Source organism: Bos taurus, chromosome 4 (genome assembly GCF_002263795.3).
Source record: "Bos taurus isolate L1 Dominette 01449 registration number 42190680 breed Hereford chromosome 4, ARS-UCD2.0, whole genome shotgun sequence".
Lineage (NCBI taxonomy): Eukaryota > Metazoa > Chordata > Mammalia > Artiodactyla > Bovidae > Bos > Bos taurus.
In genome coordinates, this window is record NC_037331.1 from 15,128,304 (window position 1) to 15,156,134 (window position 27,831).

The following is a 27,831-nucleotide window of genomic DNA, read 5'->3' on the forward strand; positions in this document are numbered from 1 at the left end:
AGAGGCTGTCGTCTTAAGTCAGAGACTCCACCTAATAAAACATAATTCTCAACTTTTAGGCTGTGCAGTTTGCAGTCAACCTATTTTACAAAACAGAGCTGTCCAAGTCTTACAAGTTACTCACCTCTCCAGAGTGTAACTAGCCAGCTGTTGGGAATGCAGAGAGAACTAAGGGAGGAAGCCAGAGGAGGACCACACTCAGATGAGGCGAGGACCATAAGGATGCCCTACTGGCATGAGACCCAGAAGTCCTCTACAGGAGAGGGTGTGTGAGGTCTCCCAGCCATCAGATGGTTTCCCCTCTCCTATCTCACTCTCTACCTTCCTGTGATACAGTAAAAGCTGTTCAGTTTCTAGCTACCTCTGGTCACGGGGCTGTACGAATATAAATGACTACAGCAAAGTCTCGGATTTAAGACTTTTATTTTTTCACACCCAGGCAAGCCTGGGCGGTTGGCCCTTCCTGCCCTCAAGATCCCTACCCTTCACAAGAAGAAGAAACGATTACTTTGACTCCAGGGCTCAGTGAGTGCCTAAGCTTTGGCAGCGGCCTTGTAATGGGTCAGAGTGCGGGCAGAAGGGTCCGTGGCGTTGGTCCACCTGGGCATCCAGTAATGGGGCAGCCAGTCGGCACGGCCTGGGTAGTGGTTTTCAAAGATCTGACGGTAGTAATAGCCTTCTTTTGTTTTGGGGGTATTGATGGGAAATTTCTGGGCTGCGCTTGCCATCGCTGCATCATCAACCTGTAAGAGTAACAGGATAGAAGCGAAATGGCCTTACAATGGCACAGAAATGTATGTACTTAATCTGGTTTCACAAAAACAAAAATCAAACAAACAAAAAAAAAAGAAAGAAAAGACATCTCTGAATACTGAGAGACTCTTAATCCTTTAGAAAATGTTAAAATACCCTAATGCACATAGCTGCAGTGACCTTTAAGGAACATTCACATGCATAGTTCTCCAAAGTGGTGGCTCTAAGTGTTTGATTCTTTTGTGCGTAAGTCTGGCACCCAACAGGCACCCCAAAATGTGTAAGATACAAGCCAGAGAGGACCACTAAGTCTCCTCTCTCTATTCTAGATGCTACTTATAATCCTTCATACTACTTAATTTTTACAGAATTCTTGAAATTTAAAGAAGTATTATTTATAGGGAATCCCTTCTACAGTCACAAAACATTTAAATTAAATACAAAATGAACAGTGATTACAACTTTGCATCCAATTGTCTTATTCCAGGAAATATACTTTTAAAAGATATGATACCTGATGTTCAATATAGTCCTGTAAAATCCTAAACCAGGAATTTTTAACTGAGGTTATTCCATCACTGAAGGCTTCTTTTGGTCGCCAGAGAATCTCTTTAGGTATCAGATTGGAGTCCTCAAATGTCTCTCTCAGGAGATGCTTTTCTATCCCATTCTGACATGAAAATGAAAGGACTATCAGTAAAAGTTCTAAATATGACCAGTATCAATGGACAGTTTTTACCTTAAGTTGATTTACCCACCTTGGGAACTCTCATATCTGGTGGCAGAGACAAGTAGTAGGAAGAAAAGCGATGATCCAAGAAAGGGACTCTCAATTCAAGGCTTAAAAAGGAAAAGAAAATCTAAACCAAAATGGATCTTTAGTGCCTGTCAGTTTCGATTCTGATTTGGTTTCCTATGAATTCATCCAGCCTCTAAATGATGTTAAGATCATAAAGTCATTTTTACAGTCCTACATAACTGCCCTACATTAAATGCACGAGTACAAAAACCTTCACTCAAAATATGTATTGTCTAGGGAGTGAACAAACTACTGGAGAATAATTACTTTCACTTTCCCTTCTGTAATCTATTAAATATCTCAAAAAAGCAGAAAAAGAATTATGAGTGATCTGAAAATAAGAATGGACTTTGCCTAGACTTTTCTGAGTCATAGTTTTCTCTAGGTGAGACTATCTATTATAACGCCAATCTGTGGCTATTACCCTATCTACCTGTCCTAACCAGGGTTCAAAGAACAGATGATGTGACCTCTGATGAAAAACACCATGGACCACTGATTTATACTGAATATAAGTTATTAATCAATTAGTAATAAAAATGTCTGAATTCAGTTCATTCTCCGACCTCTTATTTTCTAACTAAGTGTGATTTGGTAGAAGCAACCAAAAAAGATTGTATCACATACAGTTGTTATTGCTGTTTAGTCACCAAGCTGTGTCTGACTCTTGCGACCTCATGGACTGTACCCAACCAAGCTTCTCTGTTCATGGGATTTCCCAGGCAAGAACACTGGAGTAGTGGGTTGCCATTTCCTTCTCCACAGGTCTTTCTGGCCCAGGGATTGAACCTGCCACTCCAGCACTGGGCAGGGGGATTCTTTACCACTGAGTCATCAGGGAAGTCCCATCACATACGGTTAAGAGTCTCTAAATGACCAGCTTTAAAAAGTGCTAACTCTCAATAATCAGAAATGATACCAAAGAAACCTATTTTATAAGCTAATCAAACCCCTTGCATCTTCACTTCCCTCTCCCCTACATGGTCCCCATAGCATCAAACAGACATGGCAAGCAAGCACTAAGGGCTCACTAAACTACATGAAGCTGTATAAGCCTTATTTCTCTTAAAAAGACCCAAAAGAGCTGCAAGCGCCTTTCCTCTCAGCTGCCCAGAAGTGGGCAGAATGTTCTGTTTTCAAGACAGAAACTCCACCTGAAACCAACTATCTGCATACTCTCAGCCTGACAACAGCACTCTGATTCAGCTTACTCCCTCTGCACTGAGACATTCACAGCATATACTAAATGAAAAGAAAGCCTTTTGTTTTTTGAGGTTATTTTTATAATCACTTCCTAAAACATCAAGATACCCATGGGCTGCAGTAGTTCGATCTGCTCGGAGAACATCAAACAAGTAGAGTTCCCTTAGAAGCCGCTCACTCTCCTCCTCAGCTTTCTCCGGGGAAGGAGCCTGTTTACAAACAGAGCTGAAGTTAAAAATACACCCTTCAAGCTTTGCTTTTGGAAATGAAATTTCTTATTTCTTATTCTTGCACACAACTCCAACTCTAAAGGTGGGTAAGACAAAAAACCACCAAAGCTTAGGGAAGAAAGTAAATGCTTTATAAAGCATGCCTTCCCTTGCTCCAAGACTGCTAGAACCAATAGATAAAATGACAGGTTCACATTGTCCAAAGCCCATAAGACAACAGGGGACTAAGAAATACCAGAAATGTGATTCTTATGTTAACTAGTTTTTAAAAAATGGGTATTATCTGACACAATTAAGACTTCTTTCTTGCCCAAACAAATACAGACAGTATCAGATTTTCTCGAACACCTCACAAAATATTCCAAGTGTTACTGTTTTATCAAAAAAAAAACAATAGAAAATGGTCAAATAATTCATACTTTTCTTCCCCTAGGACCAATATCCTTCCATTTGAGAATGCGTACCTTGTGAAAATATATATAACCCTGCGTAAGTTCATCTGAACCTTCTCCAGAGAAGATCACCACGCTATCTGTGTTCTTCCGAATGTACTTAGAAATTAAGTACATACCTTAAACAAGAGACAGAAATTATTGTTAATGTCCACATAACCCTCTACCAAAAATGCCTCTTATTTGGTTTCTGAAAACGGTGGCAAGCTTTGCTACTAGATTAGACTCTGTTATGTGAAGTAGTTTGCAAAATAATGACCTTTTATCTACAGTGCAACCCACTTATATGTGTTTAATCTAAAAGTTGTACTGCTGTGATGACATAGCCCTTTCATAATTTTATATATAGGTTTTTAAATATTCCTGCTTTCAGACCAAGAATGTCTATCTGAAAATTTTGCTAAACAATGTTAAAAATGCTAAAAAAATTCTGCTGAACAATGACTCAAATGTCTTAAATTTGATAACTCTCACACTAGTATCACTACATGAAAATAATAAGTTGGGGTTTTGGTAGCTTAATTTTAATTTGGGGCTTCTTCCGTCATACTCCCCATTCAGTGTATTTCAAATACAGCAAAGCATGTTAAAAGATGCTGGTTGGTCCTGCTCCATGGCCCTGTAAACTAGTATTTTTCTTGGGTTTTTTCATTATCACCTTCCTAGTGATACTTTTTAGAGCTTTTCCCCTAATCTCCTTCACCAATGAAATGTTAGTACCAGAAACACTGTATATCTGTCTAAGTACTTTGGAAAGCCAGAAACCACTGTAATAGCTAAGATTTTTACCCTTCAAGAAATCATTTTTGCTCCTTTGGGAGAGACAGCACCCCAGTGATGTTATTGCAAAGTTTAAAGCATGAGAATGCAGACTCTAAACTTTGCAATGGAATCCTATTGGATTCTGAGTTCCTTAAGAGAGAGGTGTGTCTAAGCCAATAGCATTTAGAGGCTCAGCAATATTTGGCCAGTCCGATGTGGAGTACAATTATGATCTTAGTATGCACCCACAGGGTAAAGCAAGTATTTATTCCTAGACAATAATAGTTATTGATGGACTATTTACCAAAATCTATCTAAAACAAGGATTCTTTACAGAAACCAGTTACAATGTATAGTCCAACAAACTTTTATACATAAAAACAGGGGGTAAGAAGGTACAGAAAACTATGCATCAACTCTTGGAAGAAATATAAATAGTGATACCAAAATGTGGAGGTTTAACTATATATTCTTAATTCTTAAGGAATTAAGGAATTCTTAAATCGTTTCATCTTCAACAACTGCTGACACAGGAATTTGACCTGAGTTCATTCATGAGTATTGTTCTTTAAACAACTGCTTGAAATAGTAGTTTTTAAACCTTACACTCTTTTCAGTATTAAAATCTTTGGGGGATCATAAAATACCTTACCTACTGAAGCACGGACTGTTGTAATATCATAAGTTTCCAAGGAAAATATGACTTCATCCAGGACCTGAATGCCTTCCTCAGAGTTAAAGAGGACTTCATGGTGTTCGCTCCCAATATGATTTGCCACCTGATTACATAAAGAAATATGCATATGCCTGTTTTTTTAAGAAAAGGACTACTCTTTCAAGAAAAAGCTGTGGTTTTTTTCAGCCATTTCATATAGTATGTGGGATATTAGGTCCCCGACCAGGGACCAACCAAGCTCATGACCCTTGCACTGGAAGCTCAGTCTTAACTACTAGACCACCAGGGAAGTTCCAGAAAAGGAAAACTCTCGAAAATAAAACAGTAGTTCATAACACATCATGAATTAACAATGGTGGAAAACAAGTAAGACAAGCTAAGAGGAAATGATCTCACAGGCCACCACAGCACGGGGAAATGATTCTCCAGGCCACTGCATACAAGCCCCATTAGTCTGGCTCCCCGGTGTCCCCCAGTGTCTGCCCTCCACTGACCACAAGAGGTGGACATCCCATCTGCCCTTCTCACTCCGAGACTTCACCCTAACAAGCATGGCCTCCACTCCCCTCGTGCTGATTTTATCACCTGTTGGCCCTCCTGCAATGCGTCATTTTACATCTAGAATGCTATTTCTAACTTAAGGCACCTCCCCCTCATTCAGTTTTCTCTGGCTCTTGCGGATTCATTCAGCATCAGTCAACTGGCTTTCAGACAACTCTTGGTCTCTCTCATCTACTCTGGAAGTTCCATCAGAATGGGAACAAGGTCTACCACACACTGAATGTGTACAATGTTCTCTCTGCCCACAGTCCTAAACACAGTATCTTATAAAGAAAATGAAAAGCAACAAGAACAGCTAACATTCTAAGTACTTACTACACGCTAGTTTCTATCCTACACACTTTATATGAACTATGTAATTTTCACCTTGAAACTGTGCCACAGTAGATATGAGCACTCCCATTACGTAAGTGTGGGATTGTGTGCTAAAGTGAAGATTTGAAACCAACAATCAGGCTCCAAAGCCTTCAGCCTTAACCACTCTACCCATGCCCTTACTCTTCAAAGGACAGGATTACCATCATTGGGTTTTATGAGGACTGTGTGGCCCATAGAAGATAAAAGTACCCAAAATACAGTGTACAGCACAAGTGATTTTCAATACGCGTTTCATTCCATTTAATATATTTAATTCAAAACAATTACCTAAGTCAATACAGCAACAAAGTATAGAACCATCAATAATTAACAAGTCTGTCTTAACTACCTAACAGGAAGAGGCAGTGTCTTACCTTTCTAGCAGCTAGTAAATCGGGACTGTCTTCCATGCCAATCGCAAATGTCTGGAGAGGGTACTGAACTTGGGCCTCTTTTAGCTGCTTCAACAGAGTGGCAGCAACCAAACTGGAATCCAAGCCACCTATGAGCAAGACAGAAAGTGTGGTGGTTATGGGCCTTACCTAAGAGAGGAGCAGAGATTATTTATATTCCTCCTAAGCACCAAGATTAGAGTTTTGCCTTTAAAATTCCCAAGTTTTATAAACTGAAAATCAACTTGAGTAAGAAAAATCTAACAGTTAACCTGTCATAATGGTAACAGTACTTAAATTGGTTAAAAGCCACTATGCCAAAGAATTGATGCTTTTGAACTGTGGTGCTAGAGAAGACTCTTCAGAGTCCCTTGGACAGGAAGGAAATCAAGCTAGTCAATCCTAAAGGAAATCAACCCTGAATATTCACTGGAAGGACTGATGCTGAAGCTCCAATACTTTGGCCACCTGACGCAAAGAGCTGACTCACTGGAAAAGACCCTGATGCTGGGAAAGACTGAGGGCAAGAGGAGAAGAGGGTAACAAAGAATGAGATGGTTGTATGGCATCATGGACTCAATAGACATGAGTATGAGCAAACTCCGGGAGACAGTGAAGGACAGGGGAAGCCTGATGCGCTGCAGTCTATGGGGCTGCAAAGAGTTGGACACCACTGAGTGAGTGACTGAACAACAACACACACTACACATTCTAGGGCTTACATCCAGACTGTGGAGTAGGAAGACATCAACTTTCTCAAACATGTTTACTAGCTCACTCATGCCAATACAATTACAGTATAACTTTATGTTGCTGTATTATTTTAAATATTGAAAGCAACTCACAGAAAACATTTTCATCCTATAATGGAGGACAGGTGGAATCAATAGTAAGTATTTTAAGTATTTTATAGTCTAAGCCTCCAGGATAGTTATAAATCATTTAAATTACATATGCATGAAATGTAATTAGATTTTTTAAGCTGACTTCACCTGATAAAAGGCAGCCAATCCTTCTGTCCGTCATCAAACGTTTCTTAACGGCATTGTCAAAAAGAATCCGGAGGTTGCTCTTCACAGTTTCTATCTCAAAACCTATTAACACATAAAGGAAATGAAACAGCTGCAGAAAGGTCTGGGCTGAATTATTTATTGAAACAGGTATGCAACCATCCACCTCCATCACGATGGCATTTGCTCAACAGTGAAGCAGGCCAAATTTCAGTGTGTCGTCACCTCCAAGTTAAAAAGGAAACAGATTTGCAAACTGATGTCATTTCAATGAAGTGAGAGTACAGCTTTCCTTTAGGGGCGAGAGGTGGGGAACAGGTGGATGGGCATCTGCTCTCTCACCTGGGAAGAGTTTCTCCACGCCGTCATACAGGGCATGCAGAGGCTCGTCTCTACAGTGATGGTGCTTCACCATTTCCACCGACGCCACTTTGCCATTTGGCTTTAGGTCCAAAACTTCATAATGTCCTGGCAGAAAAGGCTCCACTTTTAAAAAAGGAGTCATGGAGTGCTTCAAGTTAACCAGTCCTACAAAACCAAAAAGATAAATTTATTCAAATGAGGATAATACTTCATAGTAACTTTCATGTCTAAATTCCTCTTTATTTTCTTTTTAATACAAATACAATGTCCACTGCATAAGCAAAATAGGAAAAATATAATTACCTCAAACCCTACTAGAAAGGTAATAGTGTACAGAGATGTACAGAAAAATTAAACTGATTTCTAATAATTTAAGGCAATAGGAAAACCTCCAATGTTTAATTTCTTCTCCCTAGCTGGAATTTCTGATTTTAAAAAATCTATTTTCTTTACTAAGCAAACAAAAGATACATTTATTAAACAAAAAGATGGACTTGAAATTTAATTTTATGATATCCTGGCAGTCATTTGTCATCCCTGAGGTATTTTTTAAAAAGCAGCTATGGTTCTCAGTCCTTTAATAAGCAAAATGATCCACTGTTAAGGTACTTTAAACTCAGATATCCCTTATGTAGTTATTATATACTGTGTGTGAGTTAAATGTTATAATTTAAATTTTCTAAGTTCTCACAAGAAGTAATCAACTTGACATCACGATTTTGATTTAAAAAAAAAGTTTTATTGTAAATAGTAACAGCCTATCCACACAGAATACTTATGATGTACAATTTGAGTTTGTTAACCCAAGAATCTACTGTGTAGTATGGAATTCAAACAGCAAATGAGATCCAGATCCTACCACCTACCAGCAGACCTCAAGTGAGGCACACGGCCCCTGCGGAAGTTGAGGAGCAATTACGATTTAAAGCACCGCAACCAAATGAGTTTTAGATAGTCTATTCTGGAAGCACTGAGAGAGGAAAACTGCTGTAGTACCCTAGATGAGACCTGTTGTTTAGAAAAGGGCAGTTAAAGATGTAAAAAAAACTTACAAGTCAAGAAATCTCAGAGGGTAAACTGGACGTGAGATTATATTCCGTATCAAGGTTATCAGAGACAAATGGAAGTAAGGAGTCTCCTTTTCCCTTGTGTTCTCTTTGCTGGGCTTCCCTAACAGCACTTTGGGTAAATAATGTGTGTACTTGTTCTTTCTCGTATGATTACATCAAGTGAGAAAGGATTTAAACAATGAAGCAAAAAAGCAGACGAGGAGGTAGATCACAGTTTAGCATGTCATTGCTGTCTAGCTAGGACATAAACGATGACTGTCTTCCTCAACTTTATTGTCAAAAAATGATAAATATGATGTACAAGTATTTTCTTCCATTCTGTGGGTTGAGTTTTCACTTTCCTGATGGTGTCCTTAGAAGTACAAGAATGTTTAATTTTGATGAAACCCAATGTATCTATTTTTCCCTTGTTGTTTGTGCTTTTGGTGTCATATCAAAGAACTCTTTGCAAAATTGAAGGTCATGAAGATTTACCCCTATGCTTTCTCCTGAGTTTTATAGTTTTAGTGCTTACTAAAGTTTTAGTTTTACTATCAAGTTTCAGTGCTTACTTTAGTGATCAAATTTTAGAGTTTGATCTGCTTTGATTTTTATAAATGGTGTGAGGTAATGGTTTAACTGTTTTTTTTGCATATGTCAACTTGTCCCAACATCATTTGTTGAAAAGACTATTCTTTGTCCACTGAATGGTCCTAATACCCTCACTGACAATCAGTTGCCTGCAGATGTACGGATGCACTTCTGGACTCTCAGCTCTATGGTCTGTACGTCTCTCTTTCTGCTAGTACAATACTGTCCTGATTACCCTTGCTTTGCAGTACATTTTTAAGTCAGGAAGGGAGAGTCCTCTTACTTTATTCTTTTTCAAGATTGCTTTGGTTATTCTGAAGCCTTTGCAATTCCCTATGCATTTCAGAGTCAGCTTGTCAATTTCTACAAAGTAATCACCTGGGATACTGACAGAGATCATGTTGAATCTGTAGATCCATTAGGGGAGTCTGTGCCAACTTAACAATGCTAAGTTTTCAATCCGTGATCATGGGATGCTTTCCAATTTCTCTAGATCTTCTTTCAACAACGTTTTACAGTTTTCAGCATACAGTTTTGTACTTTTGTTACATTTATTCCAAGTATTTTATTCTTTTTAATGCTATTTATAAACACAGAGTAAATCATGTGATCCCTCCTAGGTATATGCCCAAGAAAAATGAAACCACACAAAAACTTGTACCCAAATATGTAGAGAAACATTATTCATAAAAGCCAACTGTCCATCAACTGACAAAAGGATAAACATGGGATGAACAGAATGTGGTATATCCAGGTAATGGAATATCTTCAGGTCATAAAAAGTAAATAAAAAGATGTAAATACTGATAACATGCTACAACATAGGCAAACCTTGGAAACATTATGCCAAGTGAAAGAAGCCAGTAATGAAATACCAGGCCACACAGGGTATGACTCCACTGGTATGTAATGGCCAGAATAGGGAAATCCACAAAGACGGACTGACTGGCTGGAACTGGGGGTGGGAAGGAGGAAGGAAGACGGGGACAGGAAGCTTAATGCTTAATGAATATAAAGGGATGGGGAGTGACAGCTTAAGAGTACAAGGCTTAGTTTTGAGATGATTTAAAAAAAAAAAAAATTCTAAATTGACTAGTTTTGGTTGCAGATATCTATGAACATACTAAAAACCACTGGTATCCTTCCAATGGATGAATTGTATGGCATGTAAATTATACCCCAATAAAGCTGTTTAAAAAGCGCTGAATAAAAATGACTTTGTGGGACAGCCTGGCACAGTACCACAGTGCAGTAACTGCAGGGCTGGCCAACCTTACTGTCACCACATGACACAGGAAAACTCGAAAACACACACGGGATCAAACCAGACACAGAACCTATTAGCACAACAAAAATTACATGACTTTACTACAGACCTATCCTGTAAGGATTACAGAGTTTTAAGTGCCAAAAAGGAGACTCCAGCTCCGTGGTTTAAAAAAAAAAAAGGAGGCCTAGAAAATCCATGACTAACACAGTCACTTGTAAAAAAATTGGGTTGCCCCATTTGTATATATGGATTGGATTAGATTTGTAAATACGGTCTAGAAGAAAACACAGAATCGGGACAATAATGAAAAACCACAGAAAAATTCTATCATTACCTTTAGCTTCTGAACACACGGCCAAAAATCCATCTTCTGTCATGGCTTTAAACAAAGGTCTCACTCCATAGGTATCTCTGCCCAAGAACACTTTCTTATTGGCAGTATCCAGTAAAATAAATGCAAATACTCCATCCAACATACAAACTGTTTGTTCAATTCCTCCTTTGTCATAAAGATGAAGGATTATTTCACCATCCACTTTGGTCTGGTATTCAAATTCAAAATGGTGTTGCAGCTTAAGGAAACAATAGCAAAATGAAAATGTTAGAATCCTGTGCTTTCACTAACTTTTTTTTATTGCAAAGTTGCTTCAGCATTTTTGTGCTCTATAATTTTGTGTATCTTAGTGATGTGATTTAAAAGAATCATGGCATTATCAAAATACAGTTTGTTTGAATTCAGAATCAAATTGTAACATAAAGCTAAGCCCATGAAAACTTTATTTTTTTTTTAAGTAAATAACTAGTTTATTTGACTCTAAAATATAGGAAATTTAACTATATTATTTATTTATTACATATAATAGTATGAATATATGAGAAGAAAAAAAAGGCCAGAAAACTTTAGGTGCATTCTGATAAATAGAAGACATAGGTAATGTACCCCTGTATTATATGGAGGGATGGAAATGGATATTATGTACATACTATATATGTAATACATGCATAGTTGTTGTTGCTTAGTCTCTAAGTCATGTCCAACTCTTCTGTGACCCCATGGACTGTAGCCCACCAGGCTCATCTGTCCATGGGATTTCCAAGGCTAGAATAGTGGAGTGGGTTGCCATGCCCTTCTCGAGGGGATCTTCCTATCCCAGGGATTGAACCTGCATCTCCTGCATTGGCAGAATTCTTTATTGCTGAGCCACCAGGGAAGCCCAATACATGTGTATTTACATAAATAGTTAAGTTAAGTAAATAGATTGTCCAGGTGTCATGACACAAAAAATGTGTCCTCTGAAACACTTCCTATGAAGACAGAAAGCAAAAGGACAAACACATTTGACACTATTTCCTGATGGACAATTGTGCAACGATGATGGAGACAAATGGTCCAAAACAAAGTTGCTGGCCCTGGGGAGGTCTACAGCATTCCATTCTTCTACATTAGGCATTAAAGCTACTTCTCAGGGACGGACAGAATGATGATACTGAAGCTTTATTGATCCACCTCCTCCTGGGGAACAACAAAGATACCATCACACCCACCACATGCAGAGAGGGTTTCATTAAATCAGGCCCAAACTCCCGCAGCTCTCCATTACCACTGGTAAATTGTGAGGCTGCAAAGTTCTCAGTGTGTCCCTCTTTGTACTTACTCATATTTTTGGCTGATAATAGAGAAGAGGTTCATATAAACAAAATCAAATGGAAATGCTGGGTAGATTTGAACACTTAAAACATGTTTTTAAAATTTAAGAAGTCTCTATGCTTGTATGACCTGAAAAGTATGCTTCACAACCACACTCACTCTTTAATTTCTTAACCTTTTGCCTAAAAGCTCAGAACTGTCCAAAGATGGGCTCTGGCCACTTTCAGTAACCCCGAAGTCACCTCTTGGTCACCTCTCCCCACTCTGAGAGACTGTCCGTGGTGATCTCTGTCACGAGGAGGTAGGGGTTGCAGAGGGTCTTCTGTTGACCCTTCTGGGCTTACGTACCTGCAGGATAAATGAGCCTACAACACTCGACGACTTTTAGCCAGCAACAGCTTCCAACCTACCCTCCATGACCACCCCATCACCATGGCTCTTTGGCCTAAAGCTCACAGGTAGTTTTTTGGTTAATGATTCACATGTACACTGCCCACTCTCTTGAAGCTCCCAGTACCCTGCCACCATCCAGAAATCACACCGCCGTTTGACATGCTGGCTGCAGCTTTCTAAAGCGCTTCCCTCCACGACAGGGCCTCCTCTCTGCCCAGCCTGCACTCATATTCTTCTCTCTGATGGGTCTCCATCTACTCCCGACACACTGCTGGCTATATTTTGCAGTAAATTCTATTTTTATCAAAAAAGGGGGACTTTGAAGCTTACGCTGAAGAATTTTTCACATAAGCCTAAAATGTCGGTTCTACTCTTTAGACAGATTTTAGCTGTTTGCATTGGATAACCTGAACGATGGGGAGAAGCAATGGAACTCCTCTGCTTCTGAACATACAACATACTTGGCTAATTTAGAAGAAAAAATGTTTTCAAAATATTTAACTTTTTAACAACGTATTCACAAAATACGCAAAAGCAGCTATGTTGTTCAAGGAAAACTAGGCATTTCCTATCTCATTTAAGGGGAAAGTCAGGCCACTACTGCTATGATACAACTTAGCATTCTTACATATATGGCACTAACTTGGCTTAGAAAGGAAGTTTTTTTTGGTTTTCGTTTGTTTGGTTTTGTGGCCACACCTCTCGCATGTGGGATCTTAGTTCCTGGACCAAGGACCAAACCCACAGCCCCTGCAGTGGAACCACGGAGTCTTAAACACTGGACCACCAGGGACTTCCCAGTAAGGAAGTTCTAACTGCCTCCTTCCTCTAGTCCCACTAGTTTGAAAGTCCATTTTTACCTTTCCTGTTCCATTTCACTTCCAAACACCAGGAAAATGATGTCTGGTGTACAGTAGGCCTTAATTAAATACAAGAGAAGAAAGTGAAAGTGAAGTCACTCAGTCGTGTCCGACTCTTTGCGACCCCATGAACTGTAAGCTACCACGCTCCTCCGTCCATGGGATTTTCCAGGCAAGAGTACTAGAGTGGGTTGCCATTGCCTTCTCCAGAGGATCTTCCCAACCCAGGGATAGAACCCAGGTCTCCTACACTGTAGGCGGACCCTTTACCATCTGAGCCATCAGGGAAGTCCAAATATAAGAAAGGAACTTGCTAAATAACTATCTGTGTGTGTGTTTGTATGTGTAGTGGGCAATAGCCCGTTGTGCTCAGCTGTTCAGTTGTGTCTGACTCTGTGCAACCCCATGGACTGCAGCCTGCCAGGATCCTCTGCCCATGGAATTTTCCAGGCAAGAATACTGGAGTTGGGTGCCATTTCCTACTCCAGGAGATCTTTCCAAGCCAAGAATCAAACCCACATCTCTTCCATCTCCTGCTTTGGCAGGCGGATTCTTTACCACTAGCGCCACCTGGGAAGCCTTGAATAATTGTAATGATTCTTCAAATGAGAAGCATTTTCCTTGAAGTATTCCTATAAGTGAACTAAGTGGACAATAAACAATGGCTAAAGCCATATGACCAGAGGATGACTAAAATATAAACCCCTACTCATGAATGAAAGTCCATCCTATAGGAAATCAGTCCTGAATATTCATTGGAAGGACTGATGCTGAAGCTGAAACCCCAATACTTTGGCCACCTGATGCAAAGAACTGGCTCATTTGAAAAGACCCTAATGCTGGAAAAGATTGAAGGTGGGAAGAGAAGGGGACAACAGAGGATGAGATTGGTTGGATGGCATCACCCACTCGATGGACATGGACAGGAGCTGGTGATGGACAGGGAGGCCTGGCATGCTGCAGTTCATGGGGTCGAAAAGAGTCAGCCATGACTAAGTGACTGAACTGACTGACTCATGAATGACAGGAACATATCAAGAAGGCTCAAAAAGTACCAAGAAACATCACAACCAAATGTATAAACCTTGAATGCAATCTGAGTCAAACCAAAACACAGCTATAAATATCAATATATTCTTGGAACACCTGGTGAAATCTACTATGAACTAAATATTAGAGGGTATTATGGATTCTCAGGAGTTATAGAATAGTATTGGTATAAAGTAGAAGAATGTCCTTCTTAGGAGATAAATGCTTACACATTTTAAAGTGCCACACTATTTGTTGCTGTTGATGTTTAGTCTCTCAGTCATGTCTGAGTCTTTTGTGACCCTATGATCTGTAGTCCACCAGGTTCCTCTGTCTGTGGGGTATCCCAGGGAAGAATACTGGAGTGGGTTGCCATTCCCTTCTCCAGGGGATCTTCCTGACCCAGGGATTGAACCCACGTCACCTGCATTAGCAGGCAGATTCTATACCACCTATGCTATGCTAAGTCACTTCAGTCGTTTCCGACTGTGCGACCCCACAGATGGCAGCCCACCAGGCTCCCCCGTCCCTGGGATTCTCCAAGCAAGAACACTGGAGTGGGCTGCCATTTCCTTCTCCAGGGGATCTTCCTGACCCAGGGATTGAACCCACGTCACCTGCATTAGCGGCAGATTCTATACCACCTAGGTATACTCTAAAGTGATTAAGCCCAGAACTGAACGTCTGTGTAGTACGGACAGAGAGATGAAGCCAAAAAGGCAAAGCGTTAGCAGTTATTCAATCCAGGTGCTCTATATTCTGTTATTTTCTATAAATGTGGAATTTTCAAAATTAACAGTTGCGGAGGCAAGCAACAAAAAATAACTTGCCCATTTTAGATCCAAAATTTTCTCATGAAACCCTAGCCCCAAATAATTCCATATTGCAATGCTCTTAGCAAATGTGGCTTCCTCGGGTCAGAATTTTCACACCCTCACCATTCTCATTCTAAGAGTACACTTTCACCAGATTAAAAGCTGTTCCAATTTTAGTGCTTCCTTCTTGCACTCCACTGCATCTGGCTACCTGTCTGACCCTTGGCTCTGATTACGACAATTACACAACAGCACTTTAAGGGCAATCTGAAATGAAATGTTTTCTGTTTTATGCTCACAGTAAACAAGCCTTTTCCACATGCAAATTTCCAAGCCCAGGTGAAACAAAGCCAGCTATTTGGGAGCCATCATCTACTTCCTCTCCAGGAAGTGCAGAGGAGCTGGGAGGATGGGTGAGTGGGCCACTGGCCACTTTTGCCATCTCTAATGGTAAACAAGGAATTAGTATGTGAGAGATAAAGAAAGCAGGATTGGCCCCAGATAGCTAGATGCATACCGGAAGAAATGATTTCAGCAAGCCTGGACACTTGCATCTTCCCGTACATAGAAGATCCCTAAATCTCCTCATGTGAGAGATTTTGTTTTCTCTTAACAGTAATCTTTTATTATTCAGATTACCTGCCTCTTTCTGCAAACTTTTATATAGCCTGGCTCCTCCCCCACCTCCTCAGGATTGGCTCTCTAGGGGTCACCAGAGATACTGTCCTAACATTCCCACAGAATAAAACATAACTCTCAACTTTTAGGTTGCGCGTATTTTTTTAGTCGACAGCAGGATCACCCACAAGATATTACATTCTATCCCTGCCTTAAAATCTTCAAATCTCATTGCTCTTAGAATTACGTTCTACCGTCTTACCAAGTCCTGCTTGCTCTGGTCCTGCCCGACCTCTCCAAGCCCATCTGGCCCACCTGCCCCTTGTTCACTTATGAACATCCCAGGGCTCTACACATGCTGTTCGCTCTGCACAAAATGTTCTTCCCAGCCCTGCTAGTTCATCCTTGTCCATTAGGTCTGAGTTTAAATGACAGTTCCTCAAGAGGCCTTCTCTGACAAACCTGTACTGAAACTGATCTCCCATACCCATCAACTCCAAATTCCTTTTTTCATAAAGCTTAGTATATGTATGGGGCTTTTCTGGTGGCTCAGCTGGTAAAGAATCCGCCAACCAATGCAGGACATGTGAGATTCGGGTTTAATCCCTGGGTCAGGACAATCCCCTGGAGAAGGAAATGGCAACCTGCTCCAGTATTCCTGCCTGGAAAATTCCATGGACAGAGGAACCTGGTGGGCTACCGCCCATGGGGTCACAAAGAGTTGGACATGACTGAACACACAAGAACACAAGTACATGCACAATGATTTTTTTTGTCTGCTCCTTAATAGGAATACACTCCAGTAGTATGCAGACCTACCTCTCATATTTATTACTGTAGCCCTGGTGCCTAACACAGGTATTCAAATTAATAATAGGGGAAAAAAAGATTTTTTAAGAGTTAAAAACCTGAAATGGAATCCTCATTTATTTTTTGGTGACCAAGTCATTCTACCTCTGTGCATCTGTGCCCTGTCTATCTATATATAATTGGAGCAAGTGAGAATGAACATGGGAAGTGGTTGAAAAGTAAAAAACATTAAACAAAATAAAATTATTATAATCAACTATCTCTGAGGCTTAATCACATCCAGATACCTTCTGGTTTTATTCTGTTTACCTTCTTGTGGTTGTAGATTTCACCGTTGTAACAGAGCCACAAGTAAGGATATTTCTTCACTCGAATTGGCTGCATTCCAAACAGCTGGTCAACTACCGCCAACCGGTGAAATCCAAAGCAGCAATTGGTGTACCCATTAACATTTTCAAAACGGAATGCATCCGGACCCCTGTGTGCAATCTTCATAGCACTCAGACACTGAACAGAAAGGCAGTCATCGCTGCCAAAGAGCGCCCAAATGCCACACATGGTGCGATGAGGCTCCAGGCTCTCTCTGGAGACAAAAGCAGATCAATTAAATAGTCAACATCCAACTCAAGTCTGCATTCAATCTCGATTCCCAAAACTTGCATAAGCCACTTCAAAGCGTGAAATATGTTATCTTATCCAGAGCAATCTACCAGTAGATTGGCAGGCACAGAGGGTAAGAGAATGATTTTTAATCTACTTACAAGTATTCAGAAAAGATGAATGACCTTTACATCCAGCCGGCTATTAATATACAGCAGTTTAGCCCCTAGTCAAAGCCTGCTTCCCTCTGACATTTTGATTTGGTCAGCTAGAGCTAGCAGTGTTCAGACCACGTTCTGTTTTCTATCCTAGGTTTACACCCAAGACACAGATACACATGCAGACTGGCTCCAGCCCACCCAGAGATCCTAGTCTACTCTCTTCATCCCAGAATCCCAAAAGCTCTGAAAAATCCAAGAGATGCTCCAGCATACTACAATTGCCTCTTAGGTCTTAAGAATAAATGCATCTCCTTTCTTTTATTTTTTATTCAATATTTTGGGCTGCGCCACGGGCATGTAGGATCTTGGTTCCCCCACTGCAGACTGCAGCCATGAAATTAAGAGACGCTTGTTCCTTCAAAGAATAGCTGACAAACCTAGAAAGCATATTAAAAAGCAGAAACATCAGTTTGCTGACAAAGGTCCGTATAATCAAAGTTTTTCCAGTAGTCATGTACAGAAGTGAGAGTTGGACCATAAAGAAGGCTGAATGCCGAAGAATTGATGCTTTTGAATTGTGGTGTTGGAGAAGACTCCTGAGAGTCCCTTGGACTGCAAGCAGATCCAACCAGTCCATCCTAAAGGAGATCAGTCCTGGGTGTTCATTGGAAGGACTGATGCTGAAGCTGAAGCTCTAATACTTCGGCCATCTGATGCAAAGAGCCAACTCACTGGAAAAGACTCTGATGCTGGGAAAGTTTGAGGGCAGGAGAAGAGGGCAACAGAGGATGAGATGGTTGGATGGCATCATCAACTCAATGGATGTGAGTTTGAGCAAATTCCTAGAGACAGTGAAGGACCAGGAAGCCTGGTGTGCTGCAGTCCATGGGGTCACCAAGAGTTGGACAGGACTGAACACCTGAACAACAACTAAAACCAGAGATCAAAACCACACCTGTGCAGTCAGTCTGGGAGTCTTAACTGCCAGGGACTGCCAGGCAAGTCCCCTAAATGCATCTCTTTACCTGTTCAGTTCAGTCGCTCAGTCGGGTCTGACTCTTTACGCCCCCATGGACCGCAGTACGCCAGGCTTCCCTGTCCATTACCAACTCCCAGAGCTTCCTCAAACTCATGTCCATCAAGACAGTGATGCCATCCAACCATCTCATCCCCTGTCATCCCCTTCTCCTCCCACCTTCAATCTTTCCCAGCATCAGGGTCTTTTCAAATGAGTCAGTTCTTCGCATCAGGTGGCCAAAGTATTGGAGTTTCCGCTTCAACATCAGTCCTTCCAATGAATATTCAGGATTGATTTCCTTTAGGATGGACTGGTTGGAGCTCTCCTTGCAGTCCAAGGGACTTAAGAGTCTTCTCCAACACCACAGTTCAAAAGCATCAGTTCTTTGGGACTCAGCTTTGTTTATAGTCCAACTCTCACATCCATACATGACTACTGGAAAAACCATAGCTTTGACTAGACGGACTTTTATTGGCAGAGTAATGTCTCTGCTTTTTAATATGCTGTCTAGGTTGGTCGTAACAGACATTTAATAGGTAGAAAAGATGACTGTACATACTGCCTAAGTGTAATATTAACATACCTAGATATTATAAACATTTCATTACTTCTACCTTACCGCCAAGTGATTTATTCAAATATTATCAAAGAAATTGTAAAAAGAGAAGAGAACGCACTATTATCTGATATCCTAGCTTAATGACAAAAGAAGTTTTTTAAGTTGACAGAGACACAAAATGTTCACCATGAAAATGTTCTAAAGGACCAAAATGTTCTTAAACACTTCTGTCTCAAAGCCACCATGGTCAGAAAGAAAGCAAAGTAGCCCGGACAAATAGAGCAGTATCTCTGATAAACAGCGTGGTAGCCTGGACAAACAGAGCAGTATCTCTGATAAACAACATGGCTTGTCTTTGTAGGCCAAGAAGCAAGTAAGTACTTCCTATACAAATACAAATGTTAATTACTTTTCTATTCAAATTCAGTTCTTAGCTGTAAAAATAGAGACATTTTATTTGGATGCAGTCAACTCCAAACAGTTACTTTACTTAGGTAAAAATCTAGAACTCTTGGAAACTATTTTGGTATTTTTTTGATGCAAATTTGTAGCAAATGCCTTGATAAATGACATCAAAAAGTATATAAATATTCAAGTTACATTAATCACTTGGAACAATCCTCTGAAGACATTTCATTCATGTTAAAATGAACCACAGTAGGTGGGACAAACAGAGCAGTATCTCTGAAAAACAATGCAGTTCATCTTCGCAAGGCCAAAAGAACCATGGCCTTGTTAGGCCTTCTCATGAGACCAGACCAAATACATGGAAAGCTGTATTAAAACAACCTGGAAAGAAGTATCACACGTTCCATGTGGACCCTTCCAGGCATTTGACCAAATGCCCATAATCAGATACAGGAACACCTTTGAGACACTGTCAGTTTGGTTGTTGTAATAAAGCAAGTCACGTGAACCTTTTGGTTTCCCAGTGCATATAAAAGTTTTATTTACACTATACTGTAGTCTATTTATTAAATGTGCAATAGCATGATGTCTAGCAATGTACATACTATAATTTAAAAATATTGCTAAAAAAAATGCTAACCATCGTCTGAATCTTCAGCAAGTAGCAAGCTTTTTGCAACAGAAACTTCAAAGATCACTTGTCACAGATTTCGGTAATAAAATTTGAAGTTACCAAAATGTGACAGCCACCAAGAGCAAATGCTGTTGGGAAACATGGTGCCTATGCAGACTTGCCATGCACCTTCAATTTGAAGAAGAAAAAAAAGCAGTACCTGCAAAGCACAACTAACCAGGTATGCTTGGATTTATTTTGAGATTTACTGGGAAAATTCAGTGTGATTTAAGTGAGTTGACTATCAATAAGCCATCTACCTCTGACTCTATACCAGTGAAAAATAGGCTCTGAAAGTGCTTTGAAAATCACATGAGGTCATTAGTGAATCATTTCCCTAAGTCTTCTTAACGCTATTTGGTGAATCCCACTAATCGTGCTATAGCAATACACTTAAGCACTCAATTGGAGGGAAAAGAGGGATGGCAAATGACTGCAAAGCACATGTTTCTTCAGTAGGAAAAGCAAATTAAAACTATCACCAATTATTGATATTGGGATCTGTTTTACTTGCAAACATCCTACTTGGCAAGGCTTTTTCCCACTGCTGTTACCTGTTTCCAGTAATTTTCCATATTTCCTCATAAAAGTCTAAAGCAGTGCTGTCCAATGGAAATGTAAGCCACATATGTAATGCTTAATAAACTAGTAGCTCCATTAAAAGAGAAAAAAATTAAAATTTAAATAGATTTTAACACAATGTACTGAAAATAGTATTACTATTACTGCAACATGTAAAATCAGTACAAAAATACTGACAGGATATTTTACATTGCTTTTCTCTATTAAACCTCAATCCGGATTAGCCAGCATTTCCCGTTTTCAATACTCACATGTGGCTAATTGTTACTGAATAGGAGTGTTGTTTCAGCACATTTACTTAAACCAATACTTTAAGTGCTATGGTGAAGTTTAAGATCTCAGCAACTAACTCCTGCCCTCAAGACCTACTAAGTTACCTCTAATGAATCTTACAATATTGCGATCAATCAATGAAAAAGCTGAGTTACTGGTGCTTTTAAATTATTTGTCAAGCACCATGGGCAACAGACGGTTAGGAAATAATGTAGGCCACAGGCTGGGGGGCGGCGGGTTGGGGGGAGTGTTCCTTCACTCAAAATAATAACATTAATTTGAAGCCGTTCCTATAAAACAGATAACCATTAAGAAAAGCCATGCCAGATTTTTGTTTTTGTTTTTGTTTGCCTTTTCCCTGACCGCGCCACCTGTCATCCCAAACCGATCTCTTCTGGGCAGGATTTGCTTAGCAAGTCACTTGTTGAGTCTTGCAACAAGAGGTCGGGGGAGGGGTAGCTAAGAGAAACCGAGTGGAAACCGGAGGTAAGGAGTATCCGAGGCCGTGACAGCTCAGCAGACTCTATGCAGGATCAGAGCCTAGGGAACGCGTGGCCCCGCGACTCCCAGCTGCACTCGGACCACGTGCTCCCTCCAGCCCATCAAGGCCAGGACCCTGGAAATGCAGAAATTTCCGCAGGTTTCGACGCAATATAATAACAATAACTTAAAAAAAAAAAAAAAAGAAAGAAATTTACAGGCGCCAACTTAAACCGCCGCCGCCGCCTCTCCGGAGCGGCAGGGCCGCGACTCTGGGGGCCACGCGACCCCTCTCTTCCAGACCAGCGGAGGTCTTCCCACCCCAGCTGGCTCCCAGGTGCGCAACAATCGGCCCCGCCTCCCCGGCCTGGCTGGAGCTGCAGCATCCCGGGGTGCCGGGATCCGCGTCTGCCCACCCTTCGGGCGGGCCATGCTGCCGCACATCTTCCTACCTCTCCCGGGGCGGCCCTGCGGCACGCTGCAAGGGCGCCGCGACCCGCGGCTGCCGGCCTACCTGGGCTCCGGTGGGGCGGGTGGGCTGGAAGGGCCCAGCTGCGGCTTGCAGGTTGGGGGTTTTCCTCTCACCCCTCACTTTATACCCTCCCAGCTCCTGTAATGCTTGCGGGAAGTTTCATCACTTCTGGAAAGACCAACCAACGCGCAGGGGCGTGGCCCGCGGGGCGTGAAGACGCTGTAGCCTGGCCAGGACAGGATGCAGAGCGATGGAGGCGGAGGAACGGCTCCCGCGTCTTAAAGCGTTAGTGCCTCTGCTGAAGGATAACCTCAGAGGTCTGGCCAGGTACGCCACTGACACGTAGGATGGCCTTACCTGCTGTTCTGACAATTCATTAAACTTTCGTACCTGTTTTGTTCTTAGCGAAATCATCAGTAACTGATTGCAATATGCCTTCTGCAGCGTATCTTCCTCATGTCCTCAATTGCCAAATGTTTAACACTTTATTTCTTCCTTACTATAAGACAGCATCTGATACATAGCTGTGGATACACATATATTTGCTAAATTAATAAATACTGAGGCAGATGGCTGAAAGGGTCTCCACCTTTTATTAAATGCAAGTTAGATTTCTTTAGGTTCTTCTACGTCAGACAGAGTTACATTTCTCCTCCCTCTGAGCATATGCTCAGTGTATTTGTCTTGTGACGGATCGTCAGACGTCTTATGGGGTTGTATTGGCGCTCAACCAGATTGTCACCTTGTTGGCTATGTCGACTTCTTCACCTTTTGAGTCCCAGGACCAGCTCAGTGGATACGTGTACTCGATTTGATTCAATTACTCATTACATTTGATCGTTGACAAGTTACGCTTTCTGGAAAAAGACTGAGTTCCATTCCAGTCTGAATTTTATGACTTATATAGTAATATGATCATTAGATACCTTCTATAACCTCTTTACATTTCCATCTTTAAAATAAGCAAATGAGAGACTACTAGAGGTCCTTCCAAATCCTGAAATTTTTAAGTACTAAAGTGATGAGAGTTCTAAAGAGTTATAGCACCCAAGGAGGGAAATCAATTTTTTCATCCCCATATTATCAACTATCTCATCAAAAAAACCCCATAGCATTGCAATCTGGTTATTTTTACATTAGACCCAGTTAGAAGAATATTATCCAAATTTACACACCTAATAGTTGTGTATCCAGGCTGTGAAGCCATGTTTGTCTAGATCCCCATGCCTTTTTCTTTTCATCACATCTGCCTGTGGAACAGAATGACAAGAAGATCTGGGTTATACTGGAAATGCTGACAGAGGAGAAAAGGGCTAATATAGCCTCTGTTATTTTTGCTAAACATGAATGATTTCTGTTCAGGACAAAATATATTTTCTAGATTTCATCCCCATTCCTATATTGGAGAATTACCCTAAAATTAGACTTTTTCCTATTTATTATCTGCATGGAGACTCGCCATTTTAAAGGCACTGTTGAACTTCTAACAGTACTGCCCTCAAATTTATTATGCAGAACCGGGAAAGACTTTCCCTCAGAAAAATACATTTAAGTCCTAATATTTCTTTGTAAGATTCAAGTCATGTTGATACATAAAACCAAAATAGATGAGTGGTCCCTAAACCTTTTAAGTACAAAGATTCCTTATAGAATTTTGTTTAAAAAGGTGTTCTTGACCTGCCCCCACAAGAAGGTAGAGCACTTTCAGTGTCTATTTGATAGAGAAAACGCGCTGTGATAAAAATAAACGAGGCCCCATGACTTCATAACACTCTATGGTACATGTGTGTTTTATTGGTCACATCAGCACCAAAATAAATTAAGAAATAGTAAACTTACATGTGCAGAGACATACTGAGATCAGACTACAGTCAATGCTTGTCGAGGATACAGGTTTGATATCCTCATGTAATACATTCCCAACTAGTTCAGTAATTGCCAAGGATATAAATTCCCTAAGAACAGAGCATGTAGTAGACACAAGTTGACGGCAAAGATGTTAGAGGACTAAGTTCTTTATTTCCCTAAACTTTTCAGCACCAAATAGACTTTGCTATGTCCTATTCTGTATACTACAGGTTTCTCAGGTGGCTTAGTGTAAAGAATCCTCCTGCCAATGCAGGAGACTTAAGAAACTCAGGTTCAATACCTGGGTTGGGAAGATCCCTTGGAGTAGGAAAAGGCAACCCACTCCAGTATTCTTGCCTAGAAAATCCCATGGACAGAGGAGCCTGGTGGGCTACAGTCCATGTGGTTGCAGAGTCAGACTGACTGAGCAACTGAGTACACACACATGTCCTATATATTAGTACTATCTCAAACCTAAGGACAATTTGGAAAGTAGGTTTTCTACCCACATTTTACAATGTAAAAATATGAGAAATTGAGGGATTTAGCCACACACATACTGTTTGAATTGAATCATAAAGAATTGAATCATAATAGTATAAATCCCATTTCCCTTTCCACCTCATCTAGGTAGCAGAAGACAGATATCATTTGATATGTTACCTGGTGTGGTTGGTGGTACTGTACTGGATGTCTTTTCTTGTCCCTTCAGAGCCACTTTCAAGCTTATGCCCTGGCTTCCCTGCCCTCCTCTTTCACTGGGAGTGGCTAAATGGTTCTACTTCAAGGAGCTGCAGAGGGTGGGAAGGAGAAGGTCATCTCTTTTCCTGCCTCACCCACCACAGAGCTCCTCTCCTGCAGCTCCTGTGTGCTGACCGCTTTTCCTCCTTACCGGCAGATTCCAGGCGCTGCTACCTCCTCACCTCCTTCAGGCCTAGCCCTGAGGTGCCGAGCCATCCTGCTTTCCCAAACCCTGTCCACACTTCTGATCAGTCCTAACTGGAGTGTGCCATCTGCTTCCTATCACAGCCTGACCCCACACATCGGTCTTAAGTCATAACACTGAGTTTGTGGTGGATTAGACTACAGTGGAAGCTTCCCAGATGGCTCAGCCATAAAGAACCCGCCTGCCAATGCAAGGGACATGGGTTCTATCCCTGGGTGGGGAAGATCCTCTGGAGAAGGAAATGGCAATCCACTCCAATATTCTGAGAAATCCCACGGACAGGGGAGCCTGGTGGGTTACAGTCCATAGGGTCACAAAGAGTTAGACTTAGCAACTAAACATCAACAAAAAACTAGCGTGGAAAATGATTCATATTCTCTCAATTATCCAATGCTTGGGGCTAGTGCACTGGGACGACCCAGAGGGATGGTGTGGGGAGGGAGGAGGGAGGAGGGTTCAGGATGGGGAGCACGTGTATATCTGTGGCAGATTCATTTTGATATTTGGCAAAACTAATACAATTATGTAAAGTTTAGAAATAAAATAAAATAAAAAAAACTAAATTATGTTGGCCTGTTTTCCCTTGTCTCATCTCATTCTGAGATAATGATCTTATCTCATTATTGAATACTGAAATCTCATGCTAAAAGCTGCCAGGGAGCATTGAAAATTATTTGACCTTCAGTCCCTAAGAAACCAGAATAAAAACCTCCTCTGTCAAGTAAAACCTGTATGCCTGTTCCCCATCCCCAAAATGTAATTGGCAACACAAGACTGTATTTGTTAAGCCTTGAGAGCATTAATTAAAACAAAGTCTTTAAATATCTTTTAAATATCTACTAAATTGTTTTTGCTCAGTCTTTTTGTAGGTAGGTCCATTTTCTAGAATTTAAAAACTATATAATTGTTAGACAATTACATGATAGTACCTGTCCTTGGGTATGTATTGACTAAGAAAAAGTACATGATAATAAAAAGCTTCATTGATGTTAATAACACCTTAAAGTAAATTCCTGTTGAATTTAGTAATGGTGAGTTGCAGTGGAATAAGTGAGAAGAATAGAATGTTCTCCACTCTCTATAATGAACCGGATGAAGCTTTCCTTGTGGTCCTCAGGAAAATGAATCCTTCCTTCCTATGGCTCGCACTTGACTTACAGTTGATGTTCCAGCCTTATAATGTTGGTAACTGAATAGAGGTATGAGTCTCCTAGCTAGCTGTGAGTTCCTAACAGTCCCATCAAAGCATGTTAATGATGCTAGGTTAGGAAACTAGAATATTGAAGTCTATTCACAAGTATACAAATAGTTTATGTCTCTTGATCTTCTTGGGTTTCCACATCTGTAAAATAATGATGCTGAAATAAACAAACTTTGGTGTTTCTTCTACTCTTACAATTCTGTTAAAATTAAACAGACATGAGCTATTTACAGCATTCCAGTGTAGGAGTTCAGATCAGTAAGTGTTAATTTTTCATCTAAGAAACCCTTACATTTACCTTTCAAATAAGATTTCCCCTTATTTAAAGATAATTGAGAATCAGAGATAGGACAGGACTTGGTATCACAGAGTTATCAGGATTTGAACTCAAAGGGATCCGAACCCAGAATCCCTTGTCCACAACCTTGGCCTCTTGTCTGGGAGACTGATCTATATAAGACGATTATCCTTTTTATTTCAGGGTCCGAGTGAGATCCAGGTTGTGCTGTGTTAAAATATAGCATATTATCAAATATAATCTCTTTTCTGGTCTTCACTTGCATTTTTTATTGGAAGCTAATGGCAACCCACTCCAGTACTCTTGCCTGGAGAATCCCAGGGACGGAGGAGCCTGGTAGGCTGCCGTCTATGGGGTCACTCAGAGTCAGACACAACTGAAGCGACTTAGCAGCAGCAGCAGCAGCAACAAAGGAGCAGAGTCACTTTTAAAATTGTTTTAGTTCAGCTATTAAGGCTGTAGAGATAGTTCCTTCTACTCCTGTTTTGAAAAGACTCTGGAATAGGTGTCCTCATCTTTCTCTGTTCCCACTTGCCCATCCCCACTCGGTCACTCACATTTTACCCAACTCTATGATGTAAAATCAATATCCCCTATATGCAGGATCCCCAGCCAGAGAACAGCTCTAGCTGAGAATATTAATCAAAACAAGAGTTTCACATGAGAATAATCTTGTTGTACGTAGTTCTAAACAAGAATGTCTTTTTTAACGTCAAAATATTGAGCAGTTTATACATATAACAATAGTTGTATGTCAGCCTTCCGTTGATTGAGAAATATGTGATAAGCCACTTAAAATTCAGTGAAGACTTTGAAACTCATTTTGTGTTCTTCAGCATGTAAGAGTGTCCTCATATATCATATATTAATAATTGATCATGTGCGTTCTTGATGCCTCTGATAGGCGAGAGTGGCAAGGGCAAGTATAGAGTGATGTTGTAAATAGAATGGAAAGGACAATGGAGGTGACAAGGGTCATGAGATGTTCATGAGTGCAATGAAATGATCAGATTGACTTTTTCAAGAGCTAACCTCAACAACTGTGGGGAGAACCAACTGCAATGGGGAGCCTACCAGCAGGAAGTCAATGAGAAAGCAGAGGAGAATGTCAGCGGCACTGGGATGCAGAACCTGATGGATGTGGAGACAGTGGGTATGAGGGAGAGGGAGAGGGAAAATCCAGAACAGTCTAAATTTGGGCACTGGATTGAAAGAGAAACCATAATAGGAAATAAGGAATATCAGAGGAGGAAATATTAGAACAGGAGCATCTACAGGGGAGGGAAGAGGTTGGGATATGTTTAGGTTAGTACCTATTAAGATAGAAATGCCTGCATGCATGCTAAGTTACTTTAGTCTTGTCCAACTCTTTGTGACCTAATGGACTGGAGCCCACCAGGCTTCTCTGTCCATGGGATTCTCCAGGCAAGAATACTGGAGCAGTGGCCTGAGCTATGTCCATTAGGCAGTTGGATGGATATGCCAGTTTAAAACTAGGGAGATCTGAGTTAGACTTTTAGATGACAATAAAGCATAGTAAAGTACAACAGCTTTAGAGTCAGACAAACAGTAAGTTCAATCAAAGCTCTGCCATTTGCTAACTCCCTGGGATTGGGGCAAGATTCAGAGCCTTACTGAGCAAAAACTTGCCCATTTGAAAATGAGGATAGT

The 27,831-nt window shown here is 40.8% G+C and overlaps 1 protein-coding gene across 5 annotated transcripts in view; it reads right to left on the bottom strand.

Annotated features, from left to right (window-relative positions):
- Nucleotides 1-406: 406 nt before the first annotated feature.
- Nucleotides 407-27,831, bottom strand: part of ASNS (asparagine synthetase (glutamine-hydrolyzing)) — a 147,716-nt gene continuing 120,291 nt past the window's right edge. The window contains exons 1-13 of one of the 5 annotated variants that reach the window (XM_059885550.1): nt 23,043-23,117; nt 22,258-22,391; nt 16,951-17,224; nt 10,803-11,040; nt 7,538-7,723; nt 7,178-7,279; nt 6,168-6,295; nt 4,852-4,978; nt 3,450-3,556; nt 2,864-2,964; nt 1,512-1,593; nt 1,268-1,423; nt 407-743 (exon numbers count right to left, since the gene is read on the bottom strand). In XM_059885550.1, the coding sequence (XP_059741533.1) occupies nt 534-743; nt 1,268-1,423; nt 1,512-1,593; nt 2,864-2,964; nt 3,450-3,556; nt 4,852-4,978; nt 6,168-6,295; nt 7,178-7,279; nt 7,538-7,723; nt 10,803-11,040; nt 16,951-17,199 (1,686 nt within the window). In that variant the 5' untranslated portion in view covers nt 17,200-17,224; nt 22,258-22,391; nt 23,043-23,117 and the 3' untranslated portion in view covers nt 407-533. Of the gene's footprint in view, nt 744-1,267; nt 1,424-1,511; nt 1,594-2,863; nt 2,965-3,449; nt 3,557-4,851; nt 4,979-6,167; nt 6,296-7,177; nt 7,280-7,537; nt 7,724-10,802; nt 11,041-16,950; nt 17,225-21,613; nt 21,964-22,257; nt 22,392-23,042; nt 23,118-27,831 lie in introns of those variants that run through there. The other 4 variants (XM_010803999.4, XM_059885549.1, XM_059885548.1 and 1 more) reach the window with 4 other exon arrangements.